Source organism: Notamacropus eugenii, chromosome 5, assembly GCF_028372415.1.
Source record: "Notamacropus eugenii isolate mMacEug1 chromosome 5, mMacEug1.pri_v2, whole genome shotgun sequence".
In the NCBI taxonomy this organism is placed as follows: domain Eukaryota; kingdom Metazoa; phylum Chordata; class Mammalia; order Diprotodontia; family Macropodidae; genus Notamacropus; species Notamacropus eugenii.
The window spans coordinates 94,414,382-94,435,386 of NC_092876.1; the positions used below are offsets into that span (position 1 = coordinate 94,414,382).

General features: G+C 37.7%; 1 protein-coding gene across 1 annotated transcript; it reads right to left on the bottom strand.

Moving 5' to 3' along the window:
- Window positions 1-3,994: 3,994 nt before the first annotated feature.
- Window positions 3,995-12,463, bottom strand: LOC140507623 (olfactory receptor 52I1-like). Its single transcript, XM_072615641.1, has 3 exons — window positions 12,318-12,463; window positions 7,516-8,578; window positions 3,995-4,045 (listed from the first exon to the last, which is right to left on the bottom strand). The coding sequence occupies exons 1-3, from the start codon at window positions 12,461-12,463 to the stop codon at window positions 3,995-3,997; spliced, it is 1,260 nt and encodes a 419-aa protein (XP_072471742.1).
- Between the last annotated feature and the right edge of the window lie 8,542 nt (window positions 12,464-21,005).

Here is a 21,005-nt window from a genome sequence, read left to right on the forward strand (position 1 = left end):
TGCCATGGTAATCAGGCCAGGGCTGGGTAAGCCGACAATGTTTAGGGTACCTTTTATAGCCCCTTCCTCACACCAGGAGGTGAGCAGTGCAATCCTTAAAAGGCTGCTCAGACACTCAGGAGGCTGCCTAGTCCCACTGCGGCTTCCAGTAAGAAATGACCTTATGGCCTTGGCCGCCTGTGTGCAGGGTTGTGACTATAGCTCCCAGCGTATCTACTCTTGCTACTTCATCATTTGTCTGTCACCACAGGACATTGAGGCATAATAGTAAATTGGTATGGGTGATGTCTTTTGATTCAAGCATAAATTGGATATAAGTGTGGCAGAGTTGCACAAAGTTGTCAGCCTCACTCTTTCCTTCAGAGCAGGAGTCTAGTGGCAGATCAAAGTCAACATGGCTGGTGATGGTTCAGGCTGCAGCAGATGATCTTGGCTTCTTTGGTGTCTAACCAAACTCTAAGCACTCCACATCACCTGCTTCAGCTGCCTTCATGTCCACTGAAAAAATTCTTCTCATCTGCCCACTCCACCACAGGCAGATATTTTTAGTAGAATCAAGTATCATGATTAACTATGATAGACTTAATTCTTCTCAGCAATAAAATGATCTAAGACAGTTTCAAAAAATTCATGATGGAAAATGGTATCCACATTCAGAGAAAGAATTATGGACTTTGAATGAAAATCAAAGTATACTCTTTTCATGTTTTTTCTTGACTTTTCCCTTCTGCACTGTTTCTTCTTTCCAAACCTGACTAAGGTAGAAATGTGTTTAACATGACTGCACATGTATAACATATCAGATTGATTGCTATCTTGGGAAAGGTGGAGGGTGGGAAGGAGGGAGAAAAATTTGGAACTCAAAAACTTATTAAAAATGAATATTAAAAACTATTTTACATGTAATTTGAAAAAATATATAATTTATAAAAATAATGTAAAAAATTAAAAAGACTTAGAACACATACCTTTCGCTGAACCTCACTTTCCTATTTTGCAAAATTAGAAGATTCTATTGGGTTGTGGGATAGATGTTGTCAAGAATCAGTCTCAGTTAATGCTACAGAGAGAAACACCTTCTTCACTGTGCTACTACAATAGTTGTGGCTAGGAATTTCTGCTTCATTTCTTCTGACTTTGCTCCGTCCTCCACTCAGTTGTCCTAAGCCTCCTTGCTATTCCTTGCAAGTTCAGTTCTTATTCCTTTTCACTGTCTATCACACAGCCCCAGAATGGTCCATCTTCTTTTCTCCACCCTCTGTCTTTCGTAGTTTCCCAGTTAAAAATCCTACTTTCTGCAACAAGCCTCTTCATCCCCCTGAATGCTAATGCCTTCCCTCTGAGATTATCTCCAGATGTTCCAATCTCCCCTGAGTCTCTCTTAATTGCATCCTACCGCTTCTATCTGCTAAATATCAGGTGCTAAACATTTTTCCACATAGGGAAAAATGGCTTTTAGCACATAGTCTCAAGAGCTATATCAACACAACTGTGTTAAACTCACTGCCACCCCCAAACAGTGAAAAAGTCATGTGGTCAGAACAGTCCTTTGAAGCATTTTGATTCTGTGTCAGCTGTTACTCCTTCAATCTACTCTATTTTATCAGTTAGGATATCAAAATTCTATTCATTTCCAATCATACTTGTGACTGTTACCCTAGGTACATACAAATCATCCCCAGGAGAGGGACTGAAAGAAATTCATCACCATTCTCTTGCTTTCCTGGTAGCAAAGCAATTGCTATTCTCTACAAAGAAAGTCCTAAATGACAACATTACTTTGGCAGACAATTTTATTTAAAAACCATATTTGTACAAATGAACAGTGTAGCTTTCTAAAAATAGTAGATTCATATGGTGAAAATTCTCTTTGCTTCAAGCATATCTGATAAAAGACTAAAATACAAGATCTATGTATGTTTTAACATCTGTTAGATTAATGGTCATTCACGGTAAGTTTTCAAAATTAACAAAAGGGTAGTTTTAAAGGGAAGACAAAATTTTCAACAACCATCTGAAAAAAAATTCTTAAAGGACACTTATGGTTACATAGTTACCATAGATAAGTTAATAGAAAGGAAGAAAGAAAGAAAGAAAGAAAGAAAGAAAGAAAGAAAGAAAGAAAGAAAGAAAGAAAGAAAGAAAGAAAGAAAGAAAGAAAGACAGATAGACAGACAGACAGACAGACAGACAGACAGACAGACAGACAGACAGACAGATAGATAGATAGATAGATAGATAGATAGATAGATAGATAGATAGATAGATAGATAGATAGATTAATGGACATATAAATACAAACTAAAATAAATCTAATTAAATAGTTTTGGTATCAAAGGTTGAGACGTATGATTTTATTAGTTGTCCGGCCTAATTGCCATGGGCTGCCAGATCCTCTTAACCTATCCCAGGTCTTCGGTGGCCAGCCAGATAAACAAATGAGAGAAGAGACCTCCAGAGTCAAACAGAGGTGTAGGCTTTATTCTGGATACAAGCTACATGTCAGCATGTAGGGCAAGTTCTCCCCGTGGGAGCCCCCTTCTTCCTCCCGAGGAGCAAAGAAAAAACCCAATCTCTTCTCAGGCTTTCCTGTCCCCATTTAAGCTCTCCCAGCTGCATAGTTCACTGGTGGATCATGCATGCTCTTAGCCCCTTAGCCAATTAACAAAAGGTGTGCTCAGACTATGGACCAATCTCAAAAGTGGGATGCTCTCCCCAGCAAGTTCCCAATGAGAAGAGGTGGAAAACGAGATAACTCATGTCTCATTCCTCAATTCCCAGCTGTTCTCTGGGGGGCCTTGTGAGAGCTCAAGAAGCCCTCACTTTTACCTGACCCGAGACCGTTCACGTGAGAACTGAGCCTACCTTAACAATCAGTGAAGGGAGTTCTCAGTAAAGGATCAATACATAGTGTAATGTACATTGAGAACTTTTTTACAGTTGCCTGGGGCACCAAGTGGTTAGGCTACTTGAAAAGGTTCCAAAATCAGTATGTATCAGGGGCAGGACTTAAATCTAGGTCAGGTTCTTTAACCAAATGGAAATATTAAGAGTTGATAGTACTATTAGGGAATAAAAATGATAATGCAATTTTGGCAGGGTTGTAAATGGTCCTGATAATATTGAAAAGAAGTATAGAATTGCCTGTGTTGCAAAAAATATTTACAGCATCACTATGTGGAAAAGAAAAAAAGTAGAAGCAAAACACATGTCCAATGACAGAGGCCTGTCAGAACAAATTAGGGCAGGTCAATCCATCCATTAACAAGCATTTATGAAATGCCTCTTAATTTCATGGCTCTCTGTTAGTATGGTAATATAATCGCATTATAATGACAACACGTAAAAAGAATTGAAGGAGACAGAGAGGCTTAAAGGATGTGATACAGAAAAAGCAAAAGATTCAGAGATAATGTATAACAATTATAATATTAAATAGCATTGATAATAATTTAAAATTTAAAAAATGATCATTAGTATTGTCTCCTTAAAGTTACAAGTATACCTCAAAACTCTCTTCACTTCACTCTCTCTGATTGGAGGTTAACGGTAATTTGCTCAGTATTTTAAACACGTCTATGTGACAAGTATTGTAGATGGCATGTGCTGAGGCATGCAAAATAGTGTCACTGCCAGAGCTACTGACACCTGGTTGAATGCCCTACTTTCTGAAACTGTAGACTAGCCAATTGTTTCATTGTATGTTAAGTAATTAACAAAAGGCATAATGTAAGTAACATATTCCCTTCTCTCAGTGTATATGAACTCTCCTAAGGCTGAGAAAAATGGCAGTCAGCACCCAGATGTACTGGGGAGTTAAATCCTATCTACTCTTTGAACTCCCATTTTACTACTTGGAATCATCTTTTCTTTGTCATGAGCCTCCTGATTTAGAGAATATTTCACTCCTTAACTCGTTTATCGCATTTATTGAAACAATCAGGCAGGATGAAACCCAAAGTGTTAAAAGAAATACTTCTATATGGATTCTAGTTCACTTAGGAGCCAGTACTCCAATATTCCTTTCAACATCTAGCTCTTCAGCCTGCAAAAGAGGGTGAGCAATAGGAGACCAAAAGGATTAGTTTGAACAAGATTTTAAATGTGTATGTTTTCTTAACACTCTGTGGCAACATATTTCTGCAAGCATTCATTCTTCTTGTGAACAAGAACAAGTTTATCTTCATTCACATCTAACTGAAATTTAGCATTTTCATCAGTTATGAGTTTGTCAAAAATATTATTCTGAGAGGGGGTCCCTAGACTTTACTAGAATGCCAACAGACACACACAGATGCACACACATGCACACACACACATTCTCTCTAAGGGGGGGGTGTGTGATATTTTAATATGTTATATCAGTGGCTGTGGGAAGACTAAAATGCCTTTGTGACCTGGCTACCTGTAATGCTCAGCACATATTCCAACTCTTATAGAATGTCTTTGACAGTTCTCAGAACTACTAGTATCTTCCTCTCTGACTAGTTTCCATTTTCTTTGGACATATCTTGTACCCATGACATATCGCGAATTAAAATGTAAACTCAGTAAGGGCCAAGTTCATCTTTTTGCCCTCTTTTGTATCTCTAGAGGTTAATGGGGGGCCTGGCACACAGAAGTCACAATAATAGCATGAATCAAAAGATATTGTCCATACCATTTCACCATTTTAGCTCTCCCAAAGTACTAAGGTGATAAGCAACTGAAAAAGGAGCAGGTTAGGATGCCCTGAGAGCTGTAGTCACAATGCTACACACAGGCAGCCTAGGCCAAAGGGTCATCTTCTCACTGGAAGTAGCAGTGGGATTGGGCAGCCTCCTGGGTGTCTGAACAGCCTTCTAAGGATCTCACTACTCAACTCCTGTGAGGAATGAGATAGAAAAGCAACCCTAAAAATTGTCTACTTATTCAACACTGACCTGATTACTACAGCAGAGAGGAATCCAACCCTGAGGTCAAAACACACAAAAATGTAAAAATCTTTTGCAAAGATGATTCTACTCACCATCAGTATATGGAATGTGTGTACACTTAGACAACACAAAATCCCAGTAGACTTGAAAGTTGAACAGCTCTTGTTGCAAGTCAACTCAACAGGTATCACATCTAAATGACTTGAAACAAGACCAGCAAATGAAGGCCAGCTTACTGAAGTCAGAGCTGTTTGCAAGTATTTTTGGAGAGGCCTCAGTGAAGAGAAGTGCCATGAAACTGGTGTAGGGTTTGCAATCAAAACTAATCTAGTCAACTAACTTGTCTACCTACCAAAATTAGTGAACAGACTCATGACAATGTGGTTGCAACTTGCAGGAAAATTCCATGTCACCATCACTAGTGCCTATGCTCCCACCATGTCAAAACCTGATGAGGTCAAAGAAAAATTCTATGAAGACCTGGAGATCCTTATCATCAATGTGCGGGAAGAGGTCAGGTTTATAATTCTGCTTTATGCTAGATCCAACTAAAGAGATGTTGAATGCCATTTGGCTCCTTCATGTGGTAAAGCACCTGGGGCTAATTTTATTTCAGCTGAGATTTATAAGGTGAGAGGTCCATTGCTCATACAAAAGCTGACTGAAAATTTTCAGTTTATATGACAAGACGTTATCCCCCAGAAGTTCAAGGATACTTCCATTGCCCATCTATATAAAGGTAAAGGAAATAGTTTGTCCTGTGAAACTCATGGTGGGGTGGTTGTTCGGGGTGTCCTCTTTCTTAGTCATTCATTGCTGTCAAGATTCTTGTCAGAATTTTCCTTAATAGACTGATCTTTCATCTAGAAGATGGTTATCTATGTGAGAGCTAGTGTGTCTTTAGAAAGGGCCTAGGAACAATAAATACAGTGTTTGCTGCCTAACAACTCCAGGAGAAATGCCAAGAGCAGAGCAGAGGTCTATACATCACATTTGTACATCTGACAGTGATCTTTGACACTATCAGTCATTACAGCTTATGGAAAACAATGTCAAAATTTGGTTGCCTTGGAGAAGTTCATCAATATCGTAGTTCAATTTTATGACAGTATGCTTGCCCAGTTTCTGGATAGTGGATGATGCTCTTATGCCTTCCCAGTCACCAAAGGAGTGAAACACACCTGTGTGCTTGCTCCCATGCTTTTTATCATGATGTTTTCAACCATATTGTCAAATACCTTCAATGAGCACAAACACAGCATCAAGGTCAGCTATAGCCCTGATGGCAAATTCTTCAACCTGAAGACTACAAGCCAAGATAAAGTGGAGGGAGTATTGGTACATGATTTTTTGTTTGAAGATGATTGTATACTCAGTGCAGTTACTGAAACTGAGATGCAACAAAGCACTGATTGATTCTCTGTTGCCTGTGCTAATTTTGGCCTAACAATTAACATGAAGAAAATATAGGTGCTCCATCAAGCAGCATCACACCATCCATCTGTGGAACCACTGGTTACAGCAAATGGAGAAGTTTTCAAAGCTAGGGATAAGTTCACTTGCATTGGCAGTATACTTGCTAGGAAAGTACACATTGATAATGAGGCAGATACATACATTGCCAAATTTGGCTCAGTGTTTGGAAGGCTCCGAAGGAAAGTGTGAGAGAGGAGAGGTATTAGACTGACTACCAAACTGAAGGTCATCAGAGTTGTGCTGACCTCATTCTTAAATGCCTATGAAACCAGGAGAGTATAACAGTGCCATGACAGAAAATTGAATCCCTTCCATTTGCATTGTCTTAGGTTGATTCTGAAGACAACCTGGCAGGATAAGGCACCAGACACTGAGGTCCTCTGTGCATTTAAAATCTGCCTCAGAGAGTGCAACTCCAATGGGCTGGCCACATTGTTTGAATGCAAAACATACACTTAGCAAAAAGATTACTTTATGGAGAACTCACACAGGGCAAGCACTCACTTGGTGGTCAGAAGAAGTGATACAAGGACACTCGCAAGGTCTCTCTTAAGAACTTTGGAGTTGATTGTTTGACATGTGAGACACTGAAAGGGGACCACCCAGCAGGACACGACCTCATCAGAGAAGGTGCTGTGTTCTATGAGCAAAGCAGAATCAAAGTAACTAAAAAGAAGGGTGAGATGTTCAAATTTAGAGAATCCATTACAAATATTCACTTGTACTATTTGTGCCTACCTGTGGTAAGGCATTCTAAGCCTGTGCTAGTCTAATCAGTCACAGTTAGAAGCACTGTAACTTGACTCTAACATAATGATGTCATTTTGGTCTTCTTTGAGAATGTAGGACAGCAACCAACCAAACATCCCGGCACAAAGAAGTTGCAATGATTACTTGATGTCCTATTGAGCATGAAATTCAATAAATACTTTTTGATTGAAGATCCCAGATAAGAAATATAAATACCAGAATGTCTGAAATGTCATCCTTAGTTTGGAAAGAATTTAGGAAGGATGACATCCACTATAGTTTGAGTAGTTCTGCAAAATTCCCAATGTGAGGCCATCCCTGCTAGTAATGAATGATAGAAGCAAGGACAAAACATTTAAATATCCCCACTTACTTCTGAATCTGCCTCCCATCTGAATTCACTGTGCTCCATTACAAACACTTGAGTAGTTCTTTTCTCCTTTGCTAAGTTTTGGAAGACGTGGCCAGGGAGACTGGTAGTCATTGCTTTCCACACTCTCTCCCGGATACGCTTTGTCTTCAGGCCATAAATAAGAGGGTTCAACATAGGAGGGATGACTAGGTAGAAATCAGCAAGCAGCACCTGGGAATGCAAGGGCACTACATGCTGCCCTAACCAAGCCATATAGATGGACAATATGCCTGGCAAGTAGAAGAGGACCATGACACTCACATGTGAACCACAAGTGCTGAGTGCCTTGACCCGTGCATCTTGTGAGGAAAGACTGAACACAGCCTGGAGGATCAAACTGTAGGAAATAGCAATGAAGACCACATCAGTCCCTACAATGATGAAGGAAACAATCAAACTGTAAAGACTACTGGGCATATGATCCGCACATGCCAACTTGGCCACAGCCATGTGTTCACAGTAAGAATGGGGGACCACATGGGAGGCACAGTATGGCAGATGGACCACCATCCAGGTCATTGGAGTCATAGCTGTGATAGCTCTTGCTAGGATGGCCATGCCCATCCCTATCATGGTCCGTGAGGTGAGGATGGTTTGGTAGTGCAGAGGTTTACAGATGGCTATATAGCGGTCAAAGGCCATGGCCAGGAGTAACCCTGTTTCTATTGCTGTAGAGGCATGGACAATGTACATCTGGGTGAAACAGGCAGCAAAGCCAATGATGCCATTGCCTGACCAGAAGATGTTCAACATCTTGGGGGTGACAGAGGTTGACATGACAATGTCCACAGCAGCCAAGACACATAGGAAATGATACATGGGCTCATGCAGTGCACTGTCTGTCCAGATCACAGTCATGATGATAATATTTCCTAATAGAGCTACAGAGTACATGGCATTCAGTGGGACAGCCATCCAAAGGTGAGCTACCTCCAACCCTGGGACACCCAGAAGGATGAAAGTAGTTGTGTTCAGTAATGTGTGATTGGAGGGAGAGCCCAGAATCATAGGAGAGACTTTTTCACTGCAGACAAAATCACAAAAGTGATCAGAAATCAGAGGCCAATGGCCCTAGGCTACTAATTTTAATAAGTGAGTGAAGTCTAAATGTAGTTTTTGGACAAGATATGTTTCTCTTATATATCCAAGGGACACTGACCTATTTGTATTTGAGTTTTTGGTCTTTCTTCTTCAAATAGGGCATATAGATGACCATTAGCCAATAAAGGAACACTACCCTTCACATAGGATTCACCAATCTTGAGTTTTTTAAGTTGGATATGTGAATTTGACCAGGTTTTGTTCGTTTGTTTTCTCAGTCTCTGTCTTTGTGCCTTTGTCTCTGTCACTGTCTCTCTGTGTCATCCCTCTCTCCTTACCTCTTTGTCATCTTCCTGTCACATAATGAAGTTAGGAAATCTATACAAATTCATACAATATATATAAATCTATACAATCAAGGATGTCAGTGAGAAGAGACACTCACACTTCATTCTAATCTATAATGGGTCACTGGGACAATGGACCCACATATATACATTTCAGTAAAGAAATATATTTAATTCAATAGTGAGACAGAAGCAAAGGGGCAGAAGTGGAACTAGAAAGAATATGGAATAAAGGAGGGAACTGTCTTATGCAAAACAAACTCTCAGTATCTACAAATAGAATTTTAACTTTTTTGAGGTTTCAAAGAACACTAATTTTAGGGCATATTCAACAACTGGAGAATAGCCGAACAAATTATAATATATTAATGGGAAGGATTACTATTTTCCTAAGAAACTATGGGGAGAATATTTGGGAAGACTTGTATGAATTGATGCATAGTGAAGTAAACAAACCCAGGAGAATGGTTTATGCAATAACAATATGTTAAAGACAAACAACAAACCTTGAAAGAAGTAGCAACTCTGATCAGCATAATGACCAACCATAATTCCACAGGATTCATGATAAAACAAGCTATCCCCAGGTGATAGAGAGGTGAAGGATTCAAAGTGTAGAAAAGTGACTATGTTTAAATGTCCAAAATTAAAATTTGTTTTCCTTGATAATACATGCTTTAACAAGATATTTTTTCCCCTTCATTCTCAATTGAGATTAGTGGATGTAGGATTGGAAAGGAGAAAATTCATTTTTTCTTATTAAGATATAAATTAACAATAAATAGAATAGAGCACAGACATTTCTGTATTTCCTGAAGGGTGAGACTAAGATAAAAAGGAAACTGAATTATGATGAAACAGATTTATCACAATAAAGATGTGTGTGTGTGTGTGTGTGTGTGCAGTTCCTAACAACGGTAATTATACATAACTCAAATAGGCTGTGTCAGGACAGAATTTCCAAAAACTCAAGGCTCTTATGCACTGAATGAATATCTTGGTAAAGATTGTTATAGATAATATTTTCCTTTAGGTATGGCTTTGTAGAGATTTCTTCTAATTAGATTTTTAACAAGAGAAAGTTGTAGGATGGAGCGTGATAAGGGCAGAAAGGGCAAAGGATTTGTAGTCATAGAGAACTGAAGTTCAAATGCTAGTTCTACCACTCATTGCCTGTGTGACCTTGGTGAGATCAGTTCACCTACCTAGGTCTCAGTTTCCTCATCTGTAAAATGAAGGGACTGGACTCAATGACTTCTAAGGCCACTTTTAGGTCTAAATACATGATCCTGTAAAACTTTGGAAGCCTTGTGATATTGTTACTATGATCTGATAAATCATTTTAGTTATAACTTGATTAATAATTCATTAGAGAATCTAAAACAGCAACCTTGATAGAATCCATAAGGCAGAGGGAAACATGATCTTTTAGTGAATTAACTCTTAAGAGAGTATTAAGAGATGGTACTAACTCCAAAAATAGAGAACCAGTCCAAACTTCTTACATAAAATTCAGTGCAAATAATTCAATCAGTTTAACTGAGGACCTTCCAAATATCAGGCAGGCCAACTATGAGGTAGTATGGATACAAAAACACAAATAAGATAAGCCTCTGCCCAGGACAAGTTTTTGTGGAAGAAGAAACACTCCAGTTGGGGGGCTTTCTCTGACTTAACTGTAATGTACTCACCTTGGAATCCTTAACCATGCACTGTGAGTGTACCTGGCATAGCAAGCTGCAAACAGATAGTACATAACTGGGCCTCAGAGCAGGAAAGAAGGGCTTTCTAAATTTGAAGGCTGAGTACTTGGTAGAAGGGGAGGGTGGAACATAGCTTGGGCTACAGGGTAGAGACCAAGACCAGAAGAGTATGAGGCATGGAGTTTCTAATTCTGGCTCTACCACTTACAGAGAAATTGAGTGACCCTGGACAAATCACTTTATTGAATAAATTTTTTCTTTCTCATATACAATGTGAGGAAGTTAGAATTAGAATAGCTCTTAGAAATCATTAAGTCTAACATTTTAGGCTATGTATTCCCCTCTGTCACTTTTCTGAGTCTTTGTTCCTCCATGAATGAGTTCTGCAGCAGTTGTTTCAATAAATTTCATTTACCTCATCCTGAACTTGCCTTCTCTTCTCCTGGAAGTATTACTTTGAAAAAGTCCATTTAGATGAATTAAGTAGACAATATGTAGATAAAAAGAGAAAAGCAAAGAAGGAGGGAAAGAAGGAAGAAAGGAAGGAATGAGTGAAGGAAGGAAGGAGAGAGGGTGTCAGGAAGGGAAGAAAATGAGAGGGTAAGGAAGGAAGGGAGAAAGGAAGAAGCATTAGTAAACACCTACTGTATGTCATGCTTTACCTATTTCCTCTTTTCATTGTGTCAACTGGATGAGATCACTGCTGAGGGCTCCTCAGTTTCAGAGACTCTACGATTTAATGACCAAAATTCCTTTTGCCCCTTCTCTCCTTCCATTATGGCCTGATGCTGTCACTGAATTATAGCCATACCTTGAAGGACCCTTGGAGGGCTTCTAAACTGAACTCTAGACAGATAAAGGGACTTGCACATGACCACAAAGGTAGTAAGTCAATAAGCAAAGGTGGGACTTGAAGTCAGGTCCGTTTATTCCAGATGCAAAATTCTTTCTTTCCACAGCATCTCCATTGCCTCTTCGTTCACTTTGACCATTGGCCTCCCTCTGGGGGTATTAATGAGAAGCCCCCATACTCCTCTCTGAGGACACCCTAACCTCATATCTCCATTAGCCTTTCCCCCAACTCAGTGACCCACCTCCTTGGTTGGATTTGCCAGTTTCCTCAGAAGTGGCCTGTTACACTATCACTTCATGACTGATCTGATCCAAGGGAACTTCACTGAAGTGTCTTAGGGATAAAAAGTGTGGTAATAGGAGAAATAAATAGATGAGAGATGGAATTGGACCTTTATATGGAAAAAGCAGTTTCTAGATTTGACCTACTTTTACTTCCTGCCCCTGAGGCATGCAGAAATCCAGGTCTCATCAATTACCCAAAAAAACACCAATATTGCCCTCATTTCTATATGCCTCAGAGCCCTAATTATTCCTTTCTCCCTAATGACCAAAGAAACAAACATGAAGAGTGACTTGATTTCTCATTCCAGCTGTGTCAGTGATTCAGTCAGTAATATGCTACAAGTCTCATTCCTTCTCTGGGCCCAATTTTCTCATCTGTGAGCAAAAGGCCTTGGACTAGGTTTTCTCTATGGCCAGTTCCCATTCCAAGTTACTAGGATGTTATGAACCTAAGCTGAGCTCCTTGGGACTGATTAAGCGAGAAAAGGGAATCCTGAGCATTCCAAGGAGAGTAAAGAGGTGCTGGAAAGGCCACAGTGGAACATCAATGCGAATGACGCTGAATGTCTTTGGCCCCAGAGTCTCCCTGGGGGCCAGTGAGGAGGTTTTTCTCTCAGGTGTCATCAACTCTTCCACTGTCAGGGTCTCTTTGGGAAGTGAACGTTGAACAACGGATGACATCTGTGTGACCATAGAAAATGAATAGAAGTAGGGTGTGGTCTTTCAGGCTTCTTGAGGTCTCAGCTTCGTTTCCCTCAGGATGCTCAGAAAGGAGAGTGATGGACACTGTGATGAACCAACTTCTTCTTGTTAGACATGAAGTGACACAAATGAAAATATTCTTTCCTACCTCTGTCATCCTTGATGATCAAAAATAGTGCAACTCAATGTTAAAGGTTTTAAACTTAGAGTTGTGAGTTCTATAATACAGGAAAAGGGATCACAAAAGCTCCATTTGAAGATGTTTTTTAAGAAAATCCTATAGACTCAACAAAAATCAATCAAGATCATATTGGTTTAATACTTTAAAGGTCTATACTTTGACAGTGTGAATTTTTCCTCCCCCAATGCAGGTTGCACCTCCTTCCTTGAATTACTAGGAGTTGTTACTATGGGTAAAAAATTCATCATTCCACAATCTATATTTGATTGATGATTCTCTCTGAATGTAACCTGTCTGGTTTTTCAATATCAGGCACACAATTGGTCACTATTTCCATACGTGAAACCCTTCAAGCTTGGGAGTACAAGGCAGCACTTGAGTTCTAGTGAAGCAGCCTTTAAAAAGACAGTGCCATCCCTATACTACAATGAAACATCTAAATGCAACTTTCGTGAATCGAATCATCATTTTATTAGTGCGGGAGCTTCCTCCAAAGAAAAATGAAAAGCTATCCATAAATTATGAGGAGATAGACCTGGTCTGGCCTCAGCAGCAGCTTCTATAGGAGCTTAGTCATAGACCTGGTTCCCACTCATGCAGAGGGATTCCTGGAAGAGTAACAGTGCCCTCCTGGTTATTTGATGAGAGAGAGAGTATGTGTGTGTGTGTGTGTGTGTGTGTGTCTGTGTGTGTGTGTGTGTGTGTCTGTGTGTGTGTGTGTATGTGTTCATTAGGCAGAAGAAAAAGCACCCATATTACACAGAAGCATGGGCCCCAAATTTGAAAAGTGACCAAATGTAGGTTTCCTAGTGGGTGGAGTTATATGTTTTTTCTTGATTGGGAGCACATTTATAATGAATCAGATGGATTCTCTATTGCTCACTTGGATCTGGTCTACCAAGAAGAATAAAGGGAGAAATATATTGAGCACAATGCTTAGTGACCAAAATGTCACTTAATATTACCTCTGGAAGAGCCAAAGTGATTCCATGATGGCATGGTCAGTAAGACTACTAAATCTGACCTACTAAAAATGGCAGCAACCTATCCATTATGACATGAAAGCTATTAGAGAAGATAGCATTGTTAGGAAACTAACATGATGGGAGATAAATAAAAGCAATAATGATTTTGTGGGTTTATTATCATTGAAAAAAGAAAACCTTGAAGAAGTTGATGAAGAGTGAAATGCCATCTACAGTAATGACAACCATATTAAGTATTTGGATATTATTTGAACAATTAAAGCCCTAAAATTTGCTTTCTACAAAGAATAGAGTTAAAACATGAAGATGGATCAATGCATCATTCCAATACCTATACCAGGGAATGACAAATCAAATAAATTAAAATACAGACCATCATTATTCATGAATATTTAAAAAATTTTTTAAAAATCCTACCTAAATATTATAGCAATTTATCTGGCCCTGCATCATTCAATTTGGTTAAATTGGATTTATCTGTAAAATGAAAAGATGGTTTTGTTATTATCATTTCACCATTAACAATTAACCAATCATAAAAATCCAAAGAATTTAATATCACATTGTGTAAGCAGATTTACAAAAAAAAGCCTCTGATAAGGTCTAACAGTCACTTTTACTTTATTTTTTTTTTTTTTTTTTTTTTGCTGGAAGGAAAAATTTATTTATTTATTTATTTATGTAATTTTATTTTCAGTGCTCCACAATCACTATCATACAACATAGATTTTTTCTTTCCCTTCCTCCTCCTCCCCTCCCCAGTTCTCCCCTCCCTCCCTGAGACAGCACAGAATTTATATAGATTCTACACATATGTTCCTATTACATACGTTTTCACCATAGTCATGTTGTATAGAAGAATTAAAATGAATGGGAGAAATCATATAACAAACCAAAACGTAATACAAAAGAAAATGATCTGCTGCATTCTGTGATTGAATTCCATAGATCTTTCTCTGGATGTGGAAGGTGTTTTGCCTTAAAAGACCACTGGAAATTTTTTAAGTTCTTGCATTGCAATGAAGTTCTAAGTCTAACAGAAAAAGTCCTTGCACACTGATACTGTGTACAAAGTTCTCCTGCTTCTGCTCCTTTTGCTCAGCATCAGATCATATAAGTCTTTCCAGGACTCTCTGAAGCCTTCCTGTTCATCATTGTTTATGGCACAATAGTATTCCATTACATTCATATACCATAATTTATTCAGCCATTCCCCAATTGATGGGCATCCCCTTGATTTCCAGTTTTTGACCACCACAAAGAGTGCTGCTATAAATGTTTTTGTACATTTGGGACTCTTTCCCATTTTTATGATCTCTTGGGGATACAGTCCTAGAAGCAGTATTGCTGGGTCAAAGGGTATGCACATTTTTGTAGCCCTTTAAGCATAGTTCCAAATTGCTCTCCAGAATGGTTGGATCAGCTCACAGCTCTACCAACAATGAATTAGCGTTCCATCTCTCCCCCATCTTCTCCAACATTTATCATCATCCTGTTCTGTCACTTTAGCCAATCTGATAGGTGTGATGTGGTATCACAGAGTAGTTTTGATTTGCATCTCTCTAATCAATAGTGATTTAGAGCATTTTTTCATATGATGACAGATAACTTTAATTTCTTCCTCTGAAAACTGTCTGTTCATATCCTTTGACTATTTATCAATTGGGGAAGGCACTTTTACTTTAAAAAAAGTCTACAAAATTTAGGCATAAAAGGATTTTTACTACAATAAAAGCTTCTATTAAAAACCAAAAGCTAAAATTATATGTAATAGGAAAATATTTGATACCTTCCTCATAAATACAAGAATGCTCCATTTTTCCACTGTTATATGATACAGTACTTAAAATGTTAAAAAGCTATAGAGAACATTATGAAATATAAAACTGATAAGGCATATTTAATAGGTATAGAGATACAATTACAAATTATTAAAGAAATAAAGAAAATTAAAACAAGGAAATGATATTAAATGCTCATATTTGATCCATGCCAATTTAATGTCATTGATGATGAAAATGTCATTTATACCAAAATTTTGTTGTGATGTAGCCAAACTGCCAAGAAGATATTTACATATTTAGTCTAAATTATAACAAAATTTGCCTAGAGGAAGAAAAACTGTAGAATGGGAAGGGAAATAATTTAAAAAAAGAAGTAGGTAACATTTCTCATCTTAACTATATTAGAACAGAGTATTGAAATTCATTTGAACTGGTTTTTATTAATTTCTTTATTTTGGAGTCAAGGACTAAAATACAAATAGAGGATAGAAAAAAGAAACAAAAAAAATCATAAACTTAAATCTTGGAAATTAAATACAAAGTAAGAAAGAAAAGAAGTATACCATGTGCATAACAGAACATAAGAAATGGTTCAAAATATTTAGCAATAAATTTTCATTTCAAGGAAGCCTGTATGATAAAGAATACATGTTAAGAATTGTCCATATCTATTCTTTGCTTCCTGGTGAGTTTTCTTTTGTTTTTTGCTTTGTACTTTTTTACTTTGTTCTTTTTTTCCTCCCCCAACTCACCCCTAGAAGATGACAACAAAGTTTAGATATGTTTCTCTATAGCTATAGATACATACATACATATATAGATATATACTTTCCCCAAAATATTCTATTCCTGATCTTTGATTTTATGTTTGTGCTTATCTCTTGTTTTCTATACCTCCTGCCTCCTCTACTTTACTTCTATCTGCTGCTTTGCCCTTGAATTACTTGCCTACCACCCTCCAAGGATCCCTCCCCTATTCTTCTATTCCCATAATCTAAACACCCTTCTATACCCATCTTGTACTCATTCCGTCACCCTCCCCTCTAAAGATCCCTCCCTTGTCTGCCCCCTCCCTATGCCCCTACCATTTTATTTCCTCTTTATTTAGAAGATATTTATATTAATATATATATAATATATGATATATATATATATATAGATATATATATATAGATATATATATATATCTTAAACACATTCCAAATGAAAGTAGCTTACCAAAACTACCAGGCCTTCCTGTCTCATCTAATCCCTCTGTGTCAGTTCTTCCTCTTGCATCTCATTTGTATAAAATCATTATTCTTTTTATCTATTCCTAAATGGTTTTACTTTTTAAATTAATATCAAGGTCAGGTTTTCCCTAACCTTTCTTATGAGATACTCAATTATTAATAAGAATGTTAGACATACATTTTACATATATAGAAGATAAATAGTCTGTCCTTAAGAATCCCTTATAATCAGTCATTGGTGTATACCTTATATTTCTCTTGGTTCTTGTATGTCAAATCTTCTATGAAGGTCAGGATTTGTTTTTAATGAAGTCTTGAAAGTATGAGAGTTTATCAAATGTCCATTTCTTTTTCATCCAGGATAATACTTAACTTTTCAGAGCATGGTATTTTTGGCAAGAGCCCCAGTTCTTTTGCTCTTCAGTGTATTGTGTTCCAGGACTTACAGTCCTATAATGTCTCTGCTCCTCAGCCTTGCGATTCTAATTGTGGCTCCATCATACTTAAATTGTTTTAATCTTGATGCTTTTAACATTTTACCCTTGAACTTGGGCTTTTGGAATTTGACTATGATATTCCTGAGTTTTCCTCATGGAATCCCTTTTAAGTGGTGACTGATGGATATTTTTTCTATTTCTTCTCCTTCCTCCACCTTGTTCTAATGCTTCAGGAAAATTTTCTTTAATTATTTCTTGTATTATTGTATCAAGATTCTTCTTTTTATCATGACATTCAGTTAGTCCAATTATTTTTATATTTTCTCTTTTGATCTATTCTCCAAATCTGTTGTTTTTCTTATGTTTCACTTTCTCTTCTATTTTTTCATATAAATATTTCTTGATCTTTTTTAATTTCCCTGGCTTCACTTTGCCCAATTGTAATTTTAAAGGTATTACTTTCTTCCTTAAGATTCTGGATCTCCTTTTCTAATTGGTTGACTTTCTTTTCATAACCTTCTTATTTTTCTTGAATTATTCTTATTTTTTTTTAGTTTTTCCTCCATCTCTGTCATTTTGATGGGATACAAGCCCAAGCCAAGATCTTTTCCCTTTGGATCAAGAAGTTTTGTCCCATTAGTCTGAAAAGTCTGGTCTTTGGGGGGGCTTCTTGGATTCCCCTTCCATTTGGGTCAGATACTCCTATTTAGCATTCTTTTGATATTTCTCCATTTGATCCTATTACCAGCCACTCCCATCAGGATCCTCCCTGGGTTTGATCTATGGAGGTCCTCCCTGGGATCCCAGACTACCTGGAGACACCTGCTCCTGGCCCAGGCCCTCCATTGTCTCTTATCTCCTGATTGCCTCCAGCTATTTCCAACACTTGACCAGTCACCTCCTCCTTGGACTTCTCCTCAAGACGCTCCCTAAACCCCTCTTCCCATCACCCTAGACTACCAGAACACCCTCAGATCCCTCCTACAGTCATTTCTGCATTTAAGTTCCATCTTGCCTCCATGAAGGTGCTCAGATTCAATCCATCTCAGAGTCTAGCTTAGACTCTGTCTGGCCTGCTTGTGAATACAAGCATTACAAATGCTTAGGCTCCTTAAGAGCCAAACCAATTTGGTGAATCTTTTAATAAACTTTGTTTTTCTTTGGCTTTAAGAAGGATTGAATAGAATTCTTTCAAGCAGGACCTGGCATGTCAGTATTATGGGGTTCCAGAACCCCTAAACCTCATCAATTTGATTTTTAAAGTCCTTTTTAAGATCTTCTGTAAATTATTTTTGGACAGGTGACCATTTGACATTACTCTTTGGGGGTTTCATTGCTTCAATATCCTCCTTCGAAGATGATCCCAGGTCATCTCTATTTCCATAATAGCTTTCTATGGCTGAATTCTTTCTCCTTTGCCTATGCATTTTTTTGTGTGTGGTAATAGCTTAGTTTTTATAATCACCTCTTGCCCTGAGGTAAGGGAAATTGTGGCTCTTGCCCTAGATCTTCAGTTCTTCCCTCCAACTTGGAACCAAAGCCAAACCTCCAACCTTCTGTAAGAGCCTGCAGTCAGAGGCTTTCTGCCCCACTGCCTCTGCACTCAGTGGCTATGTGCTAATTCCTTCTCACCCCTACTGCTCTTTGCAGTACGGCTGGGTCTGGTGTTCCTTGTCAGGAGAGGTTACCTCAATCTTCCCAGGCTCAAACAATCAACTCCCCCCACTCTCTTGGGGTAAAAGTTCCTGTTGCTGGGGCTGATGCAGCTTCCCAAAACAAACAGCCCTAGGACTTGTGACTTGTTTTTTAAGTGTCTTGAAGCTTGTAGTTAAAGCAGAACCTAGCCTGAATGTATTTTCTCTTTACTGGGACCAAAACTAGTTGTAGGATTTTTCTATATTCTTCTTGAATTGTTCCGGGCAGAACCCTGTTGTGTCCCTATTCATATTTAATTTCACCCACATTTTGTTAGCCTTAAGGTGCTATTTTAACTCTTTTGTGGGGGAAAATCTTGAAATATTGGAATTTTCTGACCTACTCAGCCATCTTTCCAGAATTCTCTCCATCTGATATGTATTTTGAAGAAAATGAAAATAAAGTCAATGGGATAAATTAATTAAGGAAGAATAAAAAAATAAGCAAATCAAATAACCACATGTTTAATAGACTTGAAAAGAGAGCTAAAATAAACCCCTCCTTTTTCACAATAAGAAAACTAGAAAGCTATATAATAAGAACATATCATAGAAAGAATCAATAATTTCATTAAAGAGAATGACAATTATGAAACAACATAGCAAAACCTACAGGATATGACAAAACATTGATCAGAGGAAAAATTGTCTTTGTAAATGCTTACATCAGCAAAACAGAGAAAGAGCAGACCAACGAATTGCATATACAATTTTTAAAATTAGGAAAAGAACATTAAACACAAAATTGAAAATCCTAAATATTAAAGATGAGATTAACAAAATTGAGTGTAAAAAAGTCATTGAATTAATAAATAAATTAAAAGTTGCTTTTATGAATAAAACAAGAAAATAGATAAACAAGTGATTATTTTGATTTTAAAAAGGAAAGAAAACCAAGTCAAGTTTCAAAAATGAAAAAGGTGAATATGCCACTAATGAAGATGAAAAAGGCAATTACAAGGAGTTATTTTACCTAATTGTATGCCAATAAATTTAACAATTTAAGTGAAATAGAAGAATATTTTTTATTTTTTAATTGTATTTATTTATTTTTAGATTTCAACATTCATTTCCACAAAATTTTGAGTTCCAATTTTTCTCCTCCTCTCTCCCCTCCTCCCATCTCATAATACCTTGCATTCTGATTACCCCTTCCCTCAATGTACCCTCCCTTCTATCACACCCTACCCTTCCCTTATCCCCATCTTCTCTCTTTTCTTGTAGGGCAAGATAAATTTCTATACCCCATTACCTGTGTTTCTTATTTCCCAGTTATATGCAATAATAATTCTCAACATTCATTTCTAATACTTTGAATTCCAACTTCTCTCCCTCTCTCCCTCCCTACTCATCCACCCAGAGAAGGAAAACAGTTCAATATAAGCCATATATGTATCATTTTGCAGAAGACTTCCAAAATAATCATGTTGGGTAATACTAACTATATTGCCCTCTGTCACCCCTTATTTTTTTATTCCCTCAATTGACCTTGTCCCTTCCCAAAAGTGTTTATTTCTAGTTGCTCCCTTCTCCCATTTGCTCTCCCTTCTATCATTCTTTTTCCTTCCCTAGGTAGGCCCCTGCTGTCATGAAATTGCAATTGCTCCTCTCCACCCTTGAACTATGATCTATGACTTGCCAAAGAGCTACAAAATGTCGCCTAATCCTGTGCCCAATACGTGAACAAATGTCCCCTGGAGTTTCTTTTTGACCAGATGTTCAGTAAGGGTACTGGGTACTGATGTCACTTCTATTGCCTGTGGCCACCCTCACCTTGTGCTGTTTCTATGACACCACACTCTCAGACAGTCTGCAACCCAATGTTTGGATATCTTTCTATCTTCCTAAGCTACCCTGAGCTGTAAACATATTTCACTGACTTTTTTTCAACTTCCCTAATCAGAATTATGTTTGGCATTTTCTGTGTTCATGTTGCAAGAGAGGATTTGGGGAAAATTTGGTATTTTTTATTCCACCATCTTGATTCCACCCTTAATTTTATTAGTCTTTTCACTGAACATGCTTTTAGCTTTATTTTTTATCTCGATAGATTATTTTGTTTCTATTTTGTCTATTCCACCTCAAATTATATATGTGTATATGTATACACACACATATATACATATACATGAGCACATATATGTATATATATGTATATAAACACATCTTTCTATATATATCCATATGTGTGTGTGCTTATTTTAGGT

Coding starts and splice junctions, on each gene's coding strand:
- LOC140507623 (XM_072615641.1), bottom strand. CDS start 12,463: ATGTCATCCGTTGTTCAACGTTCACTTCCCAAAGAGACCCTGACAGTG. Junction 8,579..12,317: donor ATTCGCATTGATGTTCCACT/GTGGCCTTTCCA, acceptor TTTTGTCTGCAG/TGAAAAAGTCTCTCCTATGA. Junction 4,046..7,515: donor GATGGGAGGCAGATTCAGAA/GTAAGTGGGGAT, acceptor CCTCTTTTGCAG/GCTGAAGAGCTAGATGTTGA.